The following is a 21,359-nucleotide window of genomic DNA, read 5'->3' on the forward strand; positions in this document are numbered from 1 at the left end:
CAATTTAATACTGAAAAAAAAAAGAACTCAAAAACTGAATCTTTTTCATTTCACTCAAAATGAATTTAGGACATAATCACATGTTAAAAATCTTAGAAAGTGTGGAAGCCACAGTTACGTGGGAAAGCCCAGCTTCAGACCTGAGCTCATCCCCACTTCCTTCAGTCATTCACCTCAGGAGCTGGGAAGACATGCAACTTCTGATTGGTCTGTTAAGCAAAAGATCACTTGTCTGCAAAGCAGAGATAAGTGAACATTATAAGGGAATGTATATCAGAACACCCAGAACAGGAAGATTCTAGAAGTATTTATTCTGTCCTGTTGCTAATATCACTTTTTTTTCTTTATTAATTACACTTTATTCACATTGTATCCCCCCTGTGGTTCTCTCCCTCCTTCCATCCCAATCCCTCCCTTCCTCCACCCTCTGCATGCATGCCTGTCCCCAAGTCCACTGATAGGGGAGGACTTCTTTTCCTTCCTTCTGATCCTATTCAATTAGGTCTAATATCACTTTTAAATTTTTACAAAGACAATTCCAGAGAGCTTGTCTCTATGAACAAGACAAATGATGTTCCTCATGAGACATCAAAACGGTATTTTCATAAAACAAATATGACTTTGGTCCAATCTATGAGAGTCCATAATCTATAACCATATGTATGGTCTATCTCTGCAGCCCTCAGTAAAAAATGTAACTAATAAGTAGAAATGATTTGATGTATGAATAGCAATTGCTCTAATACATGCTAGCTCGTGTTACTATTCCATTGAAGAATAATAAAAAGTTATAGACACTCTGAAAATGCTTAACTGACTGGATTAACTAACATAGCAAATACCACAGATTTGCATTTCTCTCTTGTTTGTGTTCCTGGGGATAGAAGCCAGAGCCTTATGCATCCCTGGCAGGCACTCCATCACTCTGCTATGACCCAACCCCAGGAGTTCTAATTTAAAAATAAAAAACAATTGTAATTTTTGTTTTAATCATAGGTTCTCAAGGGAGATAGGACTGATTGTGGACACCAAAATGTAAGTATTAAAACTTCATAAACTTTCAATATTTTATTAATAAAATCAATGAAACACACTGTGATAAAATAAGGGTTCCGTGTTCTGCTTGGAAGACGGTGTGCACACAGGACTACCCAACACCTACTGGGCAAGGGGCACATCTAGGTAGCCTAGCCTGAAGTCGGGCTAGGCAATGAAAACGGACCCTATCTCAAGAAAACAGCAGCAAGAGGCGGTAGAGTAAGAGTTCCCGTGCTTGTGTGTTTCTTGCAGGAAAGATTCGATTGAGACCTGTTGGAAAGCCTGACAGAATCCACACTTCACAGGTGCTTATGCACGGTCTCACCTGCACCGGTTATGTCATAAGTCAAATTAATACTTCACACAAACCCAAGCATAAGGCCTCTCCCAGGCCTTAAATTCTATTTTTTTAAAGGTAGTGAAATAGAGCTGGCAAGATGACTCAGTATTTAAGGGAGCTTGTTACTGTATCTGATGACCTGAGTCCCATCACTTGGTGGAAAGAGAGAACAAGTTCCATCAAACTGTCCTCTGAACTCCACCATACACATATGCACACCCACAAGTACACACACACACATGTACATAACCTTCTTAGTCATATAAATAAATGAACCAAAGGGACTGAAATAAAGACAGTTTTTTAAAATAAGATTTAATCCTAAGACCCACCTGTAACAGGAAAGGGTCATAGATAAATATCATACTTCCTAAACCTCTTACAAGTGGCCTCTACATAGACTTCAGCGTATTTACTTTTGAGCCATGGATTTCTCTGATCTTGCAAAGTGCTCAACTTCAGAAACCCCATGGCAAATCCAATTCATTTTACAAAGGAATGTTTGGACGAGACCCTCTTTTCTAACTCTGTAATAATTCAAATCTGCATAACCCCAATCTTTTGGAATGAAAGCTGGCACACAGGTGCTATTTGCCGTAATTATTATGGACTAAATAAGGAAAGGAAGGAAGATTTATTTTTATCTGACATAATTTCTCAAGTTTTAAGTCAGAAATGTATTTAGCAGTAGGCTGTGTTTAATCACACATTCAAAGACTGTAATTTCTAATTGCAAATGCATGAATAAAAATTTAGTGGTATTATTCTTACTTCCTCACACACATTTGACTGAAAATATTTTGAATAATATATAATTCAATTTTTACAATCATTTTCATAAAATGTCATCAAACTAATATTTCTCTTACAACTAATCTCTTATTATTACTGATGGATACGTAGAATTCAAGAATAATTTGACCTCTCATTCTTTCGTGAGGATAACCAATAAAGGTCAGTTAGTTTATATAGTCTAACATGTAATAATTTATATCACTGTTCATAATGTGTCTTCACAGACATTATGCATTTCAGTAAATAGGTGATTGTGACCAACATTCATCTGCAGAGTAGCAGTCAACAGTATAAAAAAATATGTTAAAGAAGCTTAGGGAAGGACAGAGGGCTGGAGGAAAAAGTTCTAGTGCAAAGGATGGAAGAATCTGGTTAAGTTTAAAGAAAGACTTCACTCCAAAATTGACGTGTAAAATCCTGAATAGGTTATTTCCCAGACAGTTGTTTGCCTGGTTTTTATGATCCCTGAATGAAGCACCTTTGCCTTGGGTAAAGGATTTCTACAATTGAAGGGAATTGCATCTGCTTGAAAGATGAACAAAATTCTGCGTGTCTCTCATATCAACAAAACGAAGGTAAACATCCTGGTGGGTAAAATATTGTTAAAAGATGCAACTTAGTGAGCTTGGGTGTGTTGGTGGGCTCCCCTTTTCTGAGGAATAGGGGAGGGGGGAAGAGATAGGGAAGGTAAGACCAATAGGAAAGAAGAGAGAGGGCTGTGATCAGGATGTAAAGTGAATAAACTAACCAATCAATTAAAAATAAAAAGAAACATTGAGGATCCTTCTGGACATAGCTTGATTTCCACCATGGTCAGGTCAGTTTCATGATGTTTAGTTTGGCTGTAGCAATTAATGCAGAAATTTAATGGTTGTTTAAATATGCTAGCTTGGAGTCTGGTGAAATTTAAATATTTGGCAGATTGTTAGAAAATGCTCCATCACAGTCAGCCCATCCTTAGGTGTGAACAGAGAATCATTATCAACAGAAATAGTTTCAAGGAAATAACGTGAGAAGCAATTGGTTCTATATGTACAGTTGTTCAGGATAAGACTTGTGTCAGCATCTTGTAGGATAGCAAACATCAACAGAGAGTTTCACAAAATGACAACTACACTCACTGAGGAGTAAGACACACTAGAAAACAGTGTCCTTGGTTTTGTTTACAACCCAGGGAATTTGGATGACAAGGTGACTTTTTGTGCCTCAAATTCTTTGTCAGGAAAATATGATACGATAAACGAGAACATTGGGCTGTCTCCAGGAGTTGCTGTATGCTGCAAAGTATCATATCTATAATGTGCCAGTGTAAACTCTCTCCTAAATAATACAGGATCATCAATGTTAACACTGAGACTTTAAAAGCTTCATGTTTTTTAGATTTGAAGGTCAAGTCCAAATTTTATTTATATTAGACAATCTCTGAGAAAGAGTCTGATTTTTCCTCCAATTCTGCAAGAAGGCATTCATTTCCAGTGGCAAGCTCAAACTGGAGGCTTCTATGCTGAATCTACAATAAACACTGGGCTTCCCAGAAATTCATGTAGAACCAAGATCTTGATGGCTTCAAAACTCCAAGCCTGTATCAATTTCTGGTGTGAAGACACCAGAAAAGGATTCAAAGGTTTATTAATTGGGTTATCAATTACATTTTAACAATTAAAGGAAAGATCTGCTGCCTATCAATGATGATATAAACTGCATATTGACTTTAATTAATGAGAATTAAGAAAGTAAGTCAGGGAAAGTGTGTGTATGTTCTCTCTCTTCTCTCTCTCTTTCTCTCTATCACTCTCTCTCTCTCTCCTTCCTCTTCCTTCTACCTTCTCTGCTCCAATCCTCTGATTATTTATTGATTAGCACAATTACCGCTGTACTGAGAATACAAGTCAAAGAAAGGTCAAGGCTGAAAGTAGAAGGTTCAAACCATATCTTCTCAGAGGAAGACACTGGAGTCTAAGTAGGTCCCAAGAGGAGAATAGTAGACAGTTTGAACAGGAGTCTCCCTAGCCCCCTAACCCCTCCAGTAGGCCCAGATAAGGGACTTGGATAAGCAAGGCCTGTCGATGCTTGAAATGAGGCAATGGCAGCCTAAGAGCTGGCTCAAAGATCCCTGGCCACGCTGGGCTGTCCATGTCTTCCTGTGATGTGCAGTGTGACTTAACCTAGTGGCAACTGTCTCATGCTAAAGGCAATGGTATTTCAGTGACAGAATCATAAACTGTAGGCGTGTCATTTACAATAACAAAAAAGAAAGGGGTAAAAACAAGCAGATACTGCATAAAGGGTTCAGAGCCATTCCTCCAGGATTAAATACTTCCTCCTGTGTTTCTCAGAATGCCTATTTCTGATAAAAAATAATTTTATTTACTAAGAAAATTTTTGCCTAAAAAGCAGATGTCTGGAGGGCACCTATGCTTCTTTGAACACTTGTGGGTAATTAATAAGGCCAAGAATCTCTTGATCATCCTCATCAGGATATCACATGCACGTAATTGGTGTCAGAGTGGCAGTTATCTCTGCTCAGATTTCCTTCATTTATCTTAAAGTACTTATTCTCTCTACGCACACACATCACTAACAGAGTGAAGGGAGTTCAATGAGAAAGTGAGCAAAATTTTCCTTAAATAGAATTTGCATAAAAACCTACAAAGGGTGCAAAATGTTCTTGTAATATTACATAGTATTTGGCTGCCAGCTCCTTGCAGTCACAAAGTTCAAGCCATAAAATAACTGTGCAGATTGATTTTCAATGAGTTTTAAAAAACTTCAATAATTTAACAAAAGCATCATGTTTTAAAACCCACCTTTTTCTATCCTTACCACCCAAAAGATATATCAATGTAGCACTTTTATTTGTTTTAGTAAACCCCATCTCCACGTCTTCAGTGTCCTTGGTAGAATCAGGTTTCGCTTAAGAAGTAAATTTGATAGTGTAGACACATTTCCTCCCTGGACTCTCTCATCATTAAATCCTCACTAGAGTAAGTGCTCGCTGAGCACTGCTGCACTTAAAGAGATGTAAAGATAAACCCAGCTGGCTGCAGACACAAAGAAAAGCCACTGGACTCCAGGGCTTTCTTGTGTGGTTGAACCAGGGACTATGGCAGGGTTGTTGTTTTGTTGTTTGTTTGTTTGTTTGCTTCCTATTTAGCCATCTACTTGAATTGACAGGAACATGGGGAGAGGGCTCCTTCTCACGCCCTCATGAAGGTCAGTGGTCATTTTGTTTTCTCCAACTAGGTGTATCTGTTATCAACTTGCCCTTAAAACTCTTACAGAATGTTACAGTGTGATTTGTTGAGTTGTTCTATTTGTGCACACACACAGGCAGAGGGGTGTGTTAAATTGATTCCATAGTTCCTTTAAGAGGAACTGAGTAGGGACCATCCTCAAAGGCAAGACCAGAACTCAAGATCCAGGAGTAGCTGTTCTGCAGTAGCCCAGCACCTGGTTTGTGAGCTTCCCCAGCTGTTATTTCCCTGAAATGAGTGAGTTGGAATGGCTTCCAGCAAGAGGAAGCTACAGTGTGTGAGATGTGGGTGTGTGCTCAGCAGCTCTGCAGATCTGAAAGGATGTCTTCTCCTCCCTGTGATCTCTTTTGGTGTGAAACTTTAAGTCTCTGAACTGTGACATCACCTTAATTACTGCTCTGGTGGCTTCGCTAGAGTCACTCTCTGAGCATTCATCCACTCAACATCTTTGCCTTTGTTGCCTACACACAGTCTGAACCCACACAAAGCACTTGTTTGCAGTAAGACATCTTGAACCAAGCAACAGAGCCCCAATCGAGCTGCTACCAATTGGTCCTCAATAGTCAAGACTTCATGAAGAAGGAAAACAATGGGGCCTAAAGGAAGGCATCACTGAGCAAATAGAACTAACAAACACAGCCTTGCTCCTGCTCAATGGTTATCAGAACCTACAGACACTCAAAATGGTTAAATTGCTGAGAACAGTGAATGTTGAATGTTTTATCTTCTTCATCCATGATATGGCCTACCCCCCAGATTCATGGAACAGCACTAGAAAAAGAGGGAGAAAGGATGTCAGACATGTGGGATGGTATGGGGTGTCAGGTGTCATAGAATGCATTCTTCCAGACATGGCATGGTGGTGGTTGTGATTTAATAAATAGGGTCAAGGTCCATCAACATCATGGTAGGCATAAGGTGCAGACAGGAGAAGCTAATAGAGCCCCACTCCTTCCTTGAGGTCTATAAGCAGGTAATCATTGTTGGGGGAGGGAAAGAGCTTCTCTTCAGTGATGTAGTCACTAGCAAGGGGCTCACACCTCTGTGAACAGTCATTCCCCCATGTTCCTGTAAGCAATCTGAGTGATACTCATTGGGTCACCCAAGCCAAATCTAATGCCCAATTCAAAATAGTGAACTTGACAGAACTGCCACTTGACTTCCAGGCAATTTGTATTTCTGTCTCTAAGTAAACTGTAGAACGTAATGACCACTTTGCATAATTCAGAGCATTCTGAAAGAATGGTATTAGAACTGTTCTTATAACTAATATGTTATCTACACAAGATTACTGATTTACACTAACAAACCATTCATCTTCAGAAATACTGCCTAACCTGACATAGAATCTGGGATAACATCTCACAGAACTGGCTCTAACATTTTAGACTTGCAACAGAATAGTTATTGCCATTTATCTACATATACCAACACCAGGCTTTAGTGTGTGTGTATGTGTGTATGCGTGTGTGTGTATGTGTGTGTGTGTGCGTGCGCGAGCACGCACTTCGGGGCATGCACCTGTGCATATATGGTTTACATGTGTACATTTTCATATGTGCATATGCACAGGCATTCATGCAGACTGGCAGGCAACAATGATATCCTCTTCATTTGCCCTCTACCTTAGTTTTTGAAATGGGATCTCTTACTGATCCTAGTGCTCACTAGTTCATTTACAACAGGCAACCAGTATATCCCAGGGATCCTCCTGTCCCTGCTTTAACACCTTTATAAAGCTGGGATTGCACGCACACCACCACCATCCTTAGCTTTTTAATTGTGTGTAGAAGATCAAACTCAGGTCATCATGCTTGTATTACAGGTATGTCCTGACTGAGCTGTCTCCCCAGAACCTTTATAATATGTGTTTTTCTGTGCATCCTTAACGCTGTTGAATCAGTTGTCCACAGACATTTGTAGAAACAAGGACGCTGAGCCTTAGAGAACCTAATGTTTTCTCAGACCACACCCTGAAGATGAGCCCTGGGTGTGTCTGCAAAGCCTGTCCCAGAGCCTTGTTGGTACACACATAAAGGTTTCACATGCAGTTTTCCTCACCTCCGGAAACCCAGGATGACATCGCAGTGAGTTTTTTTGTTTGTTTGTTTGTTTGTTTTTGTTTTTGTTTTTCATCTCTAGGAAATAGCTTATAAAAAAAACACACTGGCTTTCATTATTTTGAGGCCAACTGAGTAGGGAATTCATTTTAAACATTGATTGTCAAAAATTTGACTATCTCATTGTACCTATTTAAGTGGTCTAAATAAGAAATTTTGGTGTGGTGAGATTGAAGATGCTGAGAATTAAACATTCTGAAATGATAATGTTCTACTGGCACAACAAAGTATCTAAGAAGGCAAGAACATAGAAGCAAAATGCTTTCCAAAGGACAAAAAAAAAAAAAAAAATACTGTAGTAAAGTATTTAACAAGTCATAAAATCCTTTAACCCAGGCAAGGCTTGCCTGGTACCAGCAGTGGCTCGGAGCTCAAGGTTGGAATGCTGTCTCTCCAGGTGTAAGGATTATCTTAAGTCTTAAACGTAAGCCCAGACTTTCTGAGTCAGACTCTTTTCCCATCCAGTAGCCTCAGAAAGGTCACAGTTTAAGATTTCCCCATTTTTTCCCTGTGCATTTGGGTGAGACACTTCACAATGAAAACAAAAAAAAAAAAAGAGATATATTTGAATCTATTTCTTGAAGACCACTAGACGTTCAAAATTTTTGCAGTCTAAGTCTACTGTACATATTAGTAGGTCTCATGAAAGATATTTAGCTTAGACATTCTTGTTTCAAATAATTTCAGACATATATTGTATTTGGATACACTTCACATTGTCATTGAAAACCATCTGACAATCATGTACCAGTACTGTGATGTGGACACCGTTTTTGCATAGTTTACATGTACATCATAAAAGTATTGCACCTCCCCAACCCACCAAAAGACTGGACTGAAATAAACACGATACTACAAACTCTCAAGTCAACATTTCATGTGGAAAGACTCTCACATAAGCAATACAGTTTGTTATGCAAGAATTCATTCAGCTATTTTAAGGTGATGGACATCTAAGCCCCGTCGATTTTTATTTTATTTTATTTTTTGACATTGCTGCTACTGTGGAGAAGGCTGAAAAGAATAAAGCACATTTTCCTGCAGAATACATCACAGTTCTCTGTTAAAAGCCTCATAATTTAGATGTCTGACTGGTATGCATGAATTATCTCCTCTTACCTATCCTGATTTTCCCAGATACAAAACAACAATGCACAGGAATATTTCCCTGGGGATCTTGGTAAGACTTAGAATTGCCAGCTACAGCTGTACAGATATATTTGGGGTTGGGGTGGAGGGCAACAGTTAATGCTCATGGTTTAGAGTGGGTGATTCAGAAATCTTTCCTTACACTTATTTTTGGGCCTCTTCTTAATACGTAGACATACACTCCTGTTTATGTTTAGTAAAGCACTTAATATTGCTTATTCATTATGAGATGATCAGTGTGAGTCTTGCCTTGCTTCTTAGCGTAACATGAGATATGTGCTGTCACAGGGCAAAAGTGATGAACACATGGCTGTTTGCAAAGCACTGTGGGATTGCATGCAAGAATGTTTTACCCAGACTACCTAGCCTTTCACTGTTTCTATCATCCAGCTCTGGTTCTACTCTGCTTCCCTCTTCATCTTCCTCTTTCCTACCTCTTCTTCTCTGGCTTTGTGTCTTATTGGAAAGCCCCACAAAACAAAAAGCATTGAGTAGGCTCCAAGAACTGAAGGTGAACTCTGGCCAAGAAACAGCCAGGAACTTTAGTGGAGCCACTGAAGGAACTGAACTGTGCCAACTCCCCAGAGTGATCTTAAACATTGAGTCTTACCTAACTGAACCTCAGGTGATAATGAAGTCCACATCAGCACTTGTTTGTAATTTGGTGGGTTCCTTGTTAGGGACCAGCTGAGCATCATAGAGATTGTTTACTACAGACACTGAGACAATGGAGAGATGATTCTGACTCTTGCTGGCAGGTGTCATGCTGTAAGCAACACCAGCTAAAAAATTCCTGGGATGGAAGGCAATAGTGCTCTTCAGTGCACACCCCTTTTCCATTTGTCCCCCATAGCATCTGGTCCCATAGAAAGGAAAAGCATGGAAACAGATTATCATTGACGTATCTTGCTTGCTATAACAGCCTTTGGCTTCTTATTTGTAGACAACAAATGGGCCTGGCTATTAAAAATGCACCAAGTATCTCATTCTGACTTTGTGACTGCAGTAAATATCCCATCATGTGTAACTAACACAAAACTTTTTCTTCACATAGGTTCTGTTCTTAAAATATGAAAGGTACTAGAACCCACTTTATAGAAAAAAATGACTGTTGCTTCTTCTTGTCACATTGTATTTTTATATTGTTTTATAACAACTCTGTCTAAAAGACCTTTCTTACACTATTTATCTAAAATAAAAACTGGAAGAGAAATGTTTTTTGCTAGGAGTTATAAGACGAACCCCAAAGTTCAATTTCATTAGTTTCCTTATACTTTAAAGGCAGAATAATCTCCATCTTTTCATATACTAATAGCACATCCTTTCTAATTCTTTCCTTGCCACTAAGACCTCCAGAAATGTAATGTTTTACATGTATTTGTCAAAGAAAGAACATGATTAGTTCATCTTTCTTCCTTAATCCTCTTATGTAATTCTTTCAAATTAAACAACTGAAAGATAAAATAGTTGTAAAGATAAAAAATGACAATTGTAGATTGAAATATCTGCTGAATGCATTCTAATATTAAATTATTGTCACCAGAAAAGAAAAAAAATGCAAACACTTATGAGCCCCATGGATACACAAAGAGAAAAAGTGACTAAAGATGTCAAATGAATCAAATGATCAGTAACAAAAAACAGAAACTTGGATTAATGTTTTTACAGATGGTGATAGGGACAAGTTCAAGTTTCATGGTAAGTAATGTCTGAAGCAGAGACATCTCTTACTGTTTCTGCCCTGAAGTTTTCTACAGGACATTCAGAACCACTTGAGAGCCACTGAAATTAGTGCATAGGTCTCCAGCCCTATGGGCTGACTATACATGTGTTCATTCTTTCAAGCAGCAGCATGAGTATAGGAAATCTAGGAGCCCAGCACCCTGCTGTTCTCCAAGGCTTCAACCTCTAATTCAGTATGAAATGTAAAAAACAAACAAAAAAACAAGAGCAAAGAAGGATACTGCTCCAAAAAAAGTTCCTAGATATGAAGTTTCCTATGCAATGACTAATGTTTGCTAAGTATAACAAGTGACACAGCAATTAAAAGGGAGGTTGGTGGTTCATGGATGGGAGGTAACTAGACATGGACTCAAAGCTGTACACGCTGAGGCACCAGCAGAAAGGAAGACAGTAAGGACTCAAGGGAGGCTACACCTCACTACGTGGATGACCACAGTATACAGCATACAGTAAGAGAAAGAGCTAGGCCAGGCTGAAGCTGACTGTGGACTGTGGAGACTTACAGAAATCTTTCTATGGGAAGTACACTGAGTTGTCTAGAAGTCTGTTGAGGACTCAAGAAGCAGGAGCATACTTGTCTTTTGATATCTTATTTTTCACTGGTCTTTATCTCCGAAGTAATCCACAATTACGGTATTTTTCCAAAAAATAAATGGTATTCAAATAAGTGCTTGAGCAAGTAGAGGCATGAGAAAAGAAAGTATTGAGGCCCCAAAAATGCATATCATGTGTGCTTACAAAAGGGTACCCACAGTCCTACTTCCCACCCTCTTCTGTGCTCTTTCCACTTTAAGGGGCCACATGTAAATATCCACGGTGACAACTGAGCATTGATATTTCTGGGTTCCTGTGTAGACTTTATACCTCAATCGGGCCTCTCTATGCTACCAGGCAAGGTAGCATAGAGAGGCTGGTCTGTAGACCTGCTCTGGGCAAAGCCCTCATCCCCTCCTCACTGGTTGTGGCTCCTTCCCTTACTCCACAGTTCCTTGAGTACCCAATAACTTTCACCTCCTGCACACTCTCCTCTCCAGTGTTGTCATGGCATCAAGGTCTGTGTAATATAGGCTTCTATTTGGATCAACAGAAATTATGTCAAGAGCCTGTTTCCTAATGCAGTGAGAAGGCTCCTGGAAGGCACACAGCAACTTCTCCATTGTTAACAGCAGTATGGGGGAAGAGAGGGAGCTGCCATATCTGAGTTATCCCATCAGTGTTCCTGCTTAGGGTGTTCCATTATTCTACACCCACATCAATGCCCCCTACAGGCCTTCTCAAGAAAGTAAGCAACCAGTATATAGGACTTTTTCCACAGGTCCAAGGCTTAGGATCACAAAAAGAACTGAAAACTGTACCTGGACAGTGATGGTAATTCTAGCTAGATCCTTAAGCATGTCAATCAGTTGAGGCATTTCTCTGGTACAAAAGGCAGCCATGGTAACTTCCTCATGTAACTTTCCCTAGATATTACTTGTAATAATTTAAACTCTTAAGGATTTTGTTGTTAAAATTTATAATTTTCATGCTGTCTGGGACTGCATGGCTTACAATACAGGCTCTTTAGAAGGAGGAGGCAGGAAGATCAAGAGTTCAATGCTGGCCCCAGTAGATTGTGAATTTGAGGTCAGCTTCTGCTACCAGAAACTTGGTCTTACTCTCCAAAAGATAAAAAATGAAAATAAATAAAATCCATAGTTTTCTATGTTAGCGTGTCATCTAACTTGAACAGAACACCTTATAAAATCTTGCTGGCAGGTTTTAGTTCAAGATTTCCACATTAATTATGTTTATATAACAAGGAGACAGGATTAGAAATATGTAATTGATGTTTGAAAGTATACATTTTAAGAAGAATAGATTTGCTCAGTTAAGATGATTCCTTATAGAAATGTGACAATTCCCTGTTGTTAAGGACTTATGGAAGTGTTGACCACACATCCTATAAGTCTTGGCTGTTCAGAATGGCACTGTACTTGGTTATACAGCAGTTTCTTTACACCTTAACAAAAAAATAAAAAATGGTTTGAAACATGGTTTAAAAAAAATGCTGATACCCGCCGAACAGACCTATATTGCTACTCTTTGAAAGAAGATCGTGAGGTTGGGTATCCTTCCTCCCAAGAGAACACATCTTCAGATAAGCCTGGAGATGAAATGGGCACAGTGGCAAAAGGCTGATTGTGGACAGTGAGTTCTCACATCAGGAAGGAGTGGAAATGTCCTCTGAGCAAGCAGGCCAGGGTAGAAAGAAAGGGCAAGAATGACTTTGCCCTTACTCAGGTGGTTTACTGTGTGTGTCTATAGGAAGGGGGGTGCCCAGAGGCCTCCCATTCTGTCCATGAATGGCAACCTCATGAAGAAAATTCCCAACTCCTAGGCGATCAGTGGAGATGGTTCCCATTAAACACAGGAGAAACAAATTTCCCTGAAGAAAGCCATAGGGATTCTCTAGGCGTCAGGGAAATGAGTGCTTCCAATTCACGATTGATTTCAAAGGCTTTTAAATCATTATGGATCAGTCCTCAAATAATGCGAATTTTAATTTAACATTTATCTCTTTCTTACATAACGCCAATCACATCAGAGTGTGCTAAACAGTAATGGGGAAAATATAGAATAATTCGCTGCAACAGTATTTTTACATGAAAGACTATAATTATTCCTTGAAGTCTGTTAACAATACAAACAGTGTGGACAAGAATCTCAGATGGAAGCTTTGTTGTAAATTCATACTTTTAAGAAGATAAAACGGTGCAGGGTGATGGGCAGTGATAATGGAGGCATGGCTGGTACAGAGGAATCATCTGAAATAATTGCACAGTTTCATGACAAAGCAAATTCATGTTGAAATCAGTGTGGGCTAATTAGCCTTTGAAGGATTAATGAATTGATTATTAGATCCTCATGCCTTTTATTGAAGGGACAGAAGAGATGGGATATGCAATCTATATGTGTTTAAACTGAGGCGTATCTTTCATCTACAATGTAATTAATCTACACTCTACTGCTGAAAAATGAAGGATTGTGAATCTGAGTTTGTGTAGATTCGGTTGGATCTGCAGTTTCCTTGCTATCTTCTCCTCCTTATAGGGTCCTCTTAGTCTGAGATGAGCTGTGTCTTCTGTGTCAGGATAACCTGTGTGAGGGCTGCTGGTTTACTAGAAACCTCACCCTCACACTTCTAGGACTCACTTGGAGGATAAGTGTGGGAATTGAAACTGAAAGAAGAAAGGGACAAGTTTTTCTAGGTTAAATCAGTGTTTCATGACAGCGTTCAAAGCTGTTCCCTGTGCTGTGAACATGGGGAGAGAGTACGTACATGCCATAACACCCTTTCTCAAAAGGAAAGTAGGCTCAACTGGGGTGCCCATGTTTTATCATCTGGATAATCCCCACACAATCTTGTTTTTAATCATGTAGAGCCCACATCCTCATAGTTTGTCTTGAGTTTTATTAAAGTTGAGATTCACCAAAAGACCAAAATTAGTAAGTGAACACACTTGTTATCTGACCAGTAGCTCACATCATTCTTCCCCCTGGTTGTAATCGCATTCCCAATGTGACTCATTGGCAAAAACAGTCTGTACCTGGAGCCAACAATGTGACTGACTCCTGCGGGTTCTGTGTCTCTTGATCTCATGTCAGTGCCAATATTTAAAGTGTACAGTAAAATGTCCCTGGCTTACTCTATGACAAACAATGGGATGAAATTAAATCAAGGCTAGCAGCCATGAACTTCAAATGCGTTAAAATCATAATACTCCCAGAGTTGCTTAAAGTGGTGTGTGACTCTATGTGGTGTTTTGTTTTGTTTTGTTTCACCCACCAAGAAGGTTCCAGACACAACTTTAGCAAAGTGGGTGAGTCAAGTCACTGAGTTAGACAGGAACCATAAAAAAGGACCGGGGGGGGGGGGCATTTTCCTTTCTTGCAGACCTCTGCCTGGTATAAGTGGTTTAAGAAATACCACACCAAAGGAGCCACTTTCTACTTTGCATCTGAAATAACTGATCCACTGGGGGAGAAGCAGTGTTTGTACGATCTGCAGAAAGCTTGTGAACCACTCCGTTCTTACCAGCTCTGCTTTACAATTTCTGTGTGCTCTTTTTCAAATAAGAGGATATTAATTCCTCAATCAGTCTCTGCACCAGGGACTGGAGTTACCCTTAAATATGGTCATATCAACAATCAAAGATCATTTCAGGTCATCCTGAAGACACTGTGGAGATGCCCCACTGACTTATAATATAGCTGTAATTGCTTGTATACTGATAGCTTGTTCAGAAGTAGATATCTGGGAAGTTGAGGAATGAACCTCTGCACCTTAAGGCAGCGGCAGAAGGTTGACTTCTTTAGGAACAAATACATTTCTGCACAGCCAAAAGCATCCATATCCTTTCTCTTGGGTTGGATATCAAGACCATTTGGCTTATTAAAAAAAAATACATTACTGCCCAAGTAATACAGAGAGCACACATCAAATTGGTTTGATTCCCTTATCACCACCCCTGGTCTGGAGTTCAAGTTTTTACTCCAGTAGTCTAAGGGGTCAACAAGTCTTCAAAATTCTCTCTAGAGCAAAGATGTGGGTAGTGTAGATAAATTTCTATTTTTTACCAGACATCTTGCTGTGATTTGGCATTTAACTAGTAAAATCAAAATTAAAGGCATACCCTCTTCACATTTTGGTACAGGGCATTTGAGATTATTCATAGAGAGAAATGTACTCAATAGGGGAGGAAAAGCAAAAGAGAACACAGAGCTTGAGTTGTGCAAGTTGTCACAGCTTATTTCACCATGAGCTCAGCAGAAAAACTACCAGAGTCACATTTAGAATCCAGCAGAGCATGGAGTGTTTAATATGCCATTTGCATTTTGACAGCTTAGAAACATCTACACTGGATTTGCTAGATCCTTGGCAATAAGCACTAAGTGGCCACTGAGTCTTTGTTGATCTATTTCTGGGAGGAAGCAGAACCATTTTCTTGACATCTTCCAAGTTGGATTGTATTTCAGACAATAAACTGGAGACTGACTGAGGCAGCCTTGCCCTGGGGAAAGAGATGTTTCCCCTGGAGGAACTTGGGAGTCAGAGGTGGGTTGTGCTCCAATTAAGCATGGTTGGCCAGATGAAAGCCAACACAAAAATAGCCCCTCCCTCCCCTCCCTTTGGTCTCTACCAACAAGGTGCTTGAGCCCTGGAAGAGGGGTAGGCTGGAGGGTCTGCAATGCTGCTACCTCCTCTCAACGTGTACAATGAAATGGTAGTGTTCTTCTCTTCCAGTTTGCCAAACTTGTGACATTAGGAGAAAGCGTCCTCCTTTATTTTCATTAAAACAAAACAAAACAAAACATTATGTGTGTGTGTGTGTGTGTGTGTGTGTGTTTTGTACTTATTTATATGTAAGTGTATTCCATGTGTGGTGGTTGTCCGTGGAGGCCAGTAGGGGGTGTACAACCTGAGTTTAACTAACAGCTGTGAGCTGCCTGATGTGGGTGCTGGGAATCAAACTCTTGTCCTCATAGGTGGCAGGTGCTCCTAGCTCTTAACCACTGAGCCACCTCTCCAGCCTCATGATTTGCTTTGCTTTAATTATTCATGGTCTTAAAAATTCCAAACTAGTTACTAAAGGGTACTCTAGGAGCAGTAGAAGGCTTTTGGCTGACCAGTTATGAGTTAGAAGAAGAAGAAGAAGAAGAAGAAGAAGAAGAAGAAGAAGAAGAAGAAGAAGAAGAAGAAGAAGAGAAGAAGAAGAAGAAGAAGAAGAAGAAGAAGAGAAAGAAAGAAAGAAAGAAAGAAAGAAAGAAAGAAAGAAAGAAAGAGTACTATCTTTGACAATGCAAAGAGATTTGACGAGGAAACTTTGAATACAGCTAAACAGGAAGCCTTTCTGAGTTGTGCTGGATTTGGGGTGATTTTGAGCATACTTATTCACAGGAGATGCTTAGCTTCATCTGGAGAGGAATTAGAGTGACCTAGCTCTAAAGAAGTTGTACCTCCAAATTAAAGGCCTTAGCATCCTTTGATAATATGAATTTCCAAAGAGGTAACAATCTAGAGGTGTAGGCAGACATTCCTCTTTGGCCTTTGATTCCTGTCCATAGTTGCTGTAGGAATTCAGTGACGTGTGCTTTAAAGTCTCTTTGCTGGGGAGGTAGACAACCAAAAAAAAAAAAAAAAAAAAAAAAAAAAATCGCCTGAGCAAATCTCTGCCTTTCCAAGCTTCATCAGGTGAGGCTTCTTCCAGTAAGCACTAGGCAAGAATACTTTTAGCCCAAGTTCCAAGCAATACCTGAAAAGCCAGCTTCTTCTCAAGAACCCAAAAATCTACTGAGGAGTAAACTTTGCCTATAAAAACAACTCAATCTCGGATTGGGGGTGCAAAATTAAATGAGTTTTCTGGGATGAATTATTCCATCTGTTTACCAAATGAAAAAGCTTAAAGTCTTCTTTTTTTTTTTCTGGTTCTTGGAAAATGCTCTTAAAGAGATATATACTTAGGATTCCATCCTTGTCACCTCATTAATAAATAATAATAATAATAATAATAATAATAAATACAGGAAATCCTGGTTCCCCCCAGTGTTTTTTGAACTGATGCTTGAACATTGAAAGTAAAGGGTTCCGAAGACCTCTACCGCAGCGCCTCCAGCATTTCAGACTCCGCAAACAGGTCATGAAAGATGTCCCAGGCATGAAAAACTCTGAACCTGTTTTTGCCATGGCGCCCTTGCCACCTGAGCGAAGGTAGCGCAGCTGAGAGTAGCAGTGGTCCAGAGCCCTCCAACAGGGCGCTCCTTGGAGGAGGACCTCCTCCGCGCAGGCGCCAGACACCCTCAAACCAAACCCCTTGGAGCCCACAGGCGACACCCCCTGGCAGAGGCCCGACCTTGGCCCACTGGCTTTGGCTTTCTGAGGGAAACTGCGACCCTGCCCCAGCTCCAGCCTGCATGCTGTTGGCCACTCTAATTCTGGCGTCACTAGTCTCCTGACAGTCTGCACAGGCACAGGGCTTGTGCTTGACCTCAGGGGTGCTAGGAGATGCAGCTCGGGTCCGAGGGAGTTAATGAAGGAGCGTGCACCCACTGGTGAGCATGGACAAGACAATAGCGCAAACGGTTTTAGTGACCAGAGTCCCAGTCCCTTTGGGCACTAGGGCGCGCGCAGGCGCGCGTGTAAGATCCCAGCCCCAAGCAAGCAGGGGCTGGCGGCACCTTGGGCTTCACTTTGGCTCCCATGGTCTCCACCCGCGTTCCTGGGGCGCAGGAGGCATGCTGTTCTCTGGAGCTGTCAGTCCGGGCCCAGGACTCTCTGCTCCTGTGATCCCTGAACCCCGCCAGCGCAGCCTCTGCCCAGGACCCATCCCTCCACACCCGGCTCCTGCCTCCCCCTTCCCCAGCGCGGCAGACCACCCTCGTGGGGGCGGAATCGGCCGGCACACGTGTGCGGATTATTAAGCAGCCGGGTGAACGGCTGTAGGCTCCGCGCAGCAACCTCTGTTAATTGCGGGGGAAGGGAGCTGGGAGAGCACTGAACTGGGAGGAACAGAGAGTGTGCTCCAAGAGGGGCAGGTTTAGGGAAGGAGGAAGCATTGCCCTAGATCCTCTTGGAGTGCAGGAAAGGTTAAGAAGTTTGGCATAGTTGGATGACAGGCATGCCATTTTCACCAAGGGTTTGTCTGGACAAAGCCTGGTTCTGCATCCTGAATCTTTTCTACTTCCAGTGTTGACACTCACCAGGACCGGGTTGCGGGGGGTGGGGGGTGTTCAGGCTTTGCCTCTCATTTCCCTGCTTGCCCAGTGCGACCCAAACCTAAGGCTTGGTGCTTGGCCAGCTGAGCCTCTGTTGGGAGCAGGTTGGTGGAGGCCCAGGCTAGATGGACTACAGGGGGTGTGGAGCCAGAGGGTAGGCATACACAGGGAGTTCCATAAAATCAAGAGATCGTGTCTCTTCAGTTAACCGGGACCCACATTTCTCTGTAGGTCAGCTATTGGGGCGCATTCCATGGATACCATTTATGAGGAGGGGCCAGCACCAGGAGGCCAAGTCTCCCTAAACCAGAGCCCTCCTGCAATCCTCTGCTCTCTCCAGGCGGGTGTGGAGTTGGATGGAGATCACAGAGTCCTCTGTTGCTCCTTACTCACCCTAGAATTGCAACCACAGGGAGAATGGAAGACCAGGGTGGTCGAGAGAGGAAAGGGAAATTTCTTGTGAGGTAGGAGGGGAACATATGAATCAAAACGGAAAAACAAAAGTCATAAGACTGGGATCCATCCTTTAAAAAGAGTACACACACACACACACACACACACACACACACACACAAAGATATAGATCTGCCCAGGAGTGTGAGGAAGAGAGCTAATACTCAGGGAAGCATCAGAGAAGGGCAAGAGTCAAGAAATGGGAGCAGGTACTTGCCAACGTGAAAATCCATCCTCTCTCTCTTCTCTCTCTCCTCTCTCTTCTTTTTCTCCTTCCCATAGAATAGACTGAACAGAGAAGTGTTGCCAGCCCGAAGGCTGCAGCTTGTAGAGACTTAGGGGAAAACATCCCCTAACTCATTTCAAGGAGAAAGCCAAGTTCACTGAGCCAAAAAGCCCCCCGGGAAGCACTTAGAAAGACCCTTCCCCTTTGGTTGTCAGACTTACACAGGGGCTACTGCTCCTGCACCCACAGAGAACTGATCTGGCATGGAAACCCGGCCAGAACTCCCTGCTGGCTTCATCCACCTTGCCAGATATTACAACTTGCAAAAAGCGAAGTCCAGGGAAGGAATGAGGGAGCGACCTCACAAAAACAGCTAGTTTGAGTACCTTGGAAAGGAAGCAGAGGAATGGTGTGTGAGAAGGTGTAGGGCTGTGGGAACATCGGTAAGCTGGGAGCTTCCCCTGATGGCACAGAAACACAGAGAGCTCGAACTTGCCAGGCCAACAGCGCCCAGTTGGTTTGCCAGGTGCACCGGGTCCAGAGAGAAGTCGTGGGAACTACCACAGCCTGAGACCCGCCAAGCCCACCAGGCGCAAGGAGCCAAGGCGCAGTTCCCTGCCCAACTAGTGTCGGGCTTTCTTCTCCTTGACAACCCACAGCACACAGCACAGAGAGAAATGTCGTTTGAGCCCAAGTGAGGGGGAAGGAAGGGCGGGGGTAGGGCGGGGGCAAATGAGGGGTGGGAAGAACGCGATGGAAGCTCGGCATCGGGGCGCTGCGTTCCCCAGCATCGCTGGTGGACAGCCACCCAGCCGGTGCCTGCTGCTGGGTCCCCTACGATCCTCAGAGCAGACACTCGCGCTCGCAAACCGGGCCTCCGAGGGTTCGGCCGTCTCCCCGGTACCGAGCTAGCCTGTCTTACCCTTAGCTGCAGTGAGGAGCCCCGCGCACAGAACCGCCAGCACCAGAGGCAGGAGCAGCGACTTGAATTTCCTCCACGCAGTCATGTCTGCAGATATTCCACACGCACACGACACGGATGGCTCCTCTCGGTTGCGCCGGTCTCCTCCGAGGAACGACCGGGCACTAAACACAGCCCGGTAATCACCAAAGGGCAAGGCGAGCTGGCAAGAGCTCCGGGTCCCCAGCCCGGCCGCGCATCCGACGCCTCCCGCAGTTCTGCGCGCCCGGCTCGCTCCGCTCCCGTAGCATCGGGTCCGAGGCACTGCGGGGCTGAAGATGCTCCGACCGAGCGCAGCCCCGGGGCTGCCGGGGCCTGGGACGAGCGCCGGCCGAGCCGGGCAGGAAGACACCAAGGCGGAGAGGCTGCGGGAGGGGGCGAGGCGGGGAGAGGAGCGCGCGCAGCCGGGAGCAACCTGGAGCGGAGGCAGCTGGAGAGAGAGCCAGCGAGTGGGAGGTGCGGGAGGGGCGCGGGGGGTGGGGGGGGAGAGCGGGGTTGGAGCGGGAGGAAGGCGGGGAGCGAGCGCCAAAGACAGGCTGCTAGCGGCGCAAGGAGCGGCTGCCGTGGAGGCTGGACTCAACCATCCTACCCACCGAGAGGGGAAGGAGGTTGGCACGGCGCAGTCCCGGACTCAGCCTGGCTCCTGGGCCCCCAGCTCATCATGCTCCAGCCACGCTGCGTTCGGCCTCCGGCGCGGCTGCGCGCAGCCCGGAGCAAGGAGACTTGTTGGGCGCTTGAAGCCCACACCGCGCACCGGGGAGAAACCGTACAATCGGCCAAGCAAGCGAGCCTGAGGGCTCTGTGGAGGCCGGCGGAGACCGGCCTCCATCCTCTGAGCTGTCTTTTTTTCTACTGACCAGAAGAAACCCCCTCCTAAGTTGAGAAAGAAATGCAGCTGGGAGCGAGAAAGGGCGCTTTTAAAAGAAAATGTAAATCACCTTTAAAAAGGTGACTATCTTCAACTGTGAGGCAGGAGCCACCAGCCCTTTCCTCCTCTGCTTATGTTTAGTCCTGTTAGGGTTACCCTCATACCATCCCCAGCTCTGTGGGGGATTCTAAATGAAGGTGAGCAACCAGGCTGCCACCCTGATCTGATTGTGAGAGCAGAAGAATTGGCACACCTCTAGTGAACCCCAGCATCAAATCAAGCTCTCTGGCAAGTCCCCGAGACCCTGCAAAGAGGCAAGAGGAGGAGCCAGGGGGAACTGCTGAGAAGCAGGTCTGCAGCAGCCTCTGGACACACACACAGGGTAAACTGTGCTAGGGGAAGGCTTCAGGTTAATTGAAAAGTCCAAACCAGGTGAAGGCTGGGGTTCAGGGAGGTGTGTATAAAGGATGAGCCATTTGTAATCAGAGAGGATTAGGGAATTCTGGAGGATTGGAGAGGAGGAGGCATCTCACACCTGCACCCTAGAAACATCCATCCCACGGTGACCCTGTTGTCTACACCAAGGAATGAGCACGGTGTTTGGAGGGAGGCCGATGGCAACACCATTGCACCAGCCTACTGCCTGGATTGAGTCATAGT

At 43.3% G+C, this 21,359-nt stretch overlaps 1 protein-coding gene across 2 annotated transcripts in view; it reads right to left on the reverse strand.

Annotated features, from left to right (window-relative positions):
* Window positions 1-20,242, reverse strand: part of Csmd1 (CUB and Sushi multiple domains 1) — a 1,585,983-nt gene extending 1,565,741 nt beyond the window's left edge. For both annotated transcript variants that reach the window (XM_060381443.1, XM_060381442.1), the window contains exon 1: window positions 19,793-20,242. In XM_060381443.1, coding sequence (XP_060237426.1) covers window positions 19,793-19,877 — 85 coding nt within the window. In that variant the 5' untranslated portion in view covers window positions 19,878-20,242. The remainder of the gene's footprint in view (window positions 1-19,792) is intronic.
* Window positions 20,243-21,359: the final 1,117 nt, after the last annotated feature.

Source organism: Meriones unguiculatus, chromosome 4 (assembly GCF_030254825.1).
Source record: "Meriones unguiculatus strain TT.TT164.6M chromosome 4, Bangor_MerUng_6.1, whole genome shotgun sequence".
NCBI lineage: Eukaryota > Metazoa > Chordata > Mammalia > Rodentia > Muridae > Meriones > Meriones unguiculatus.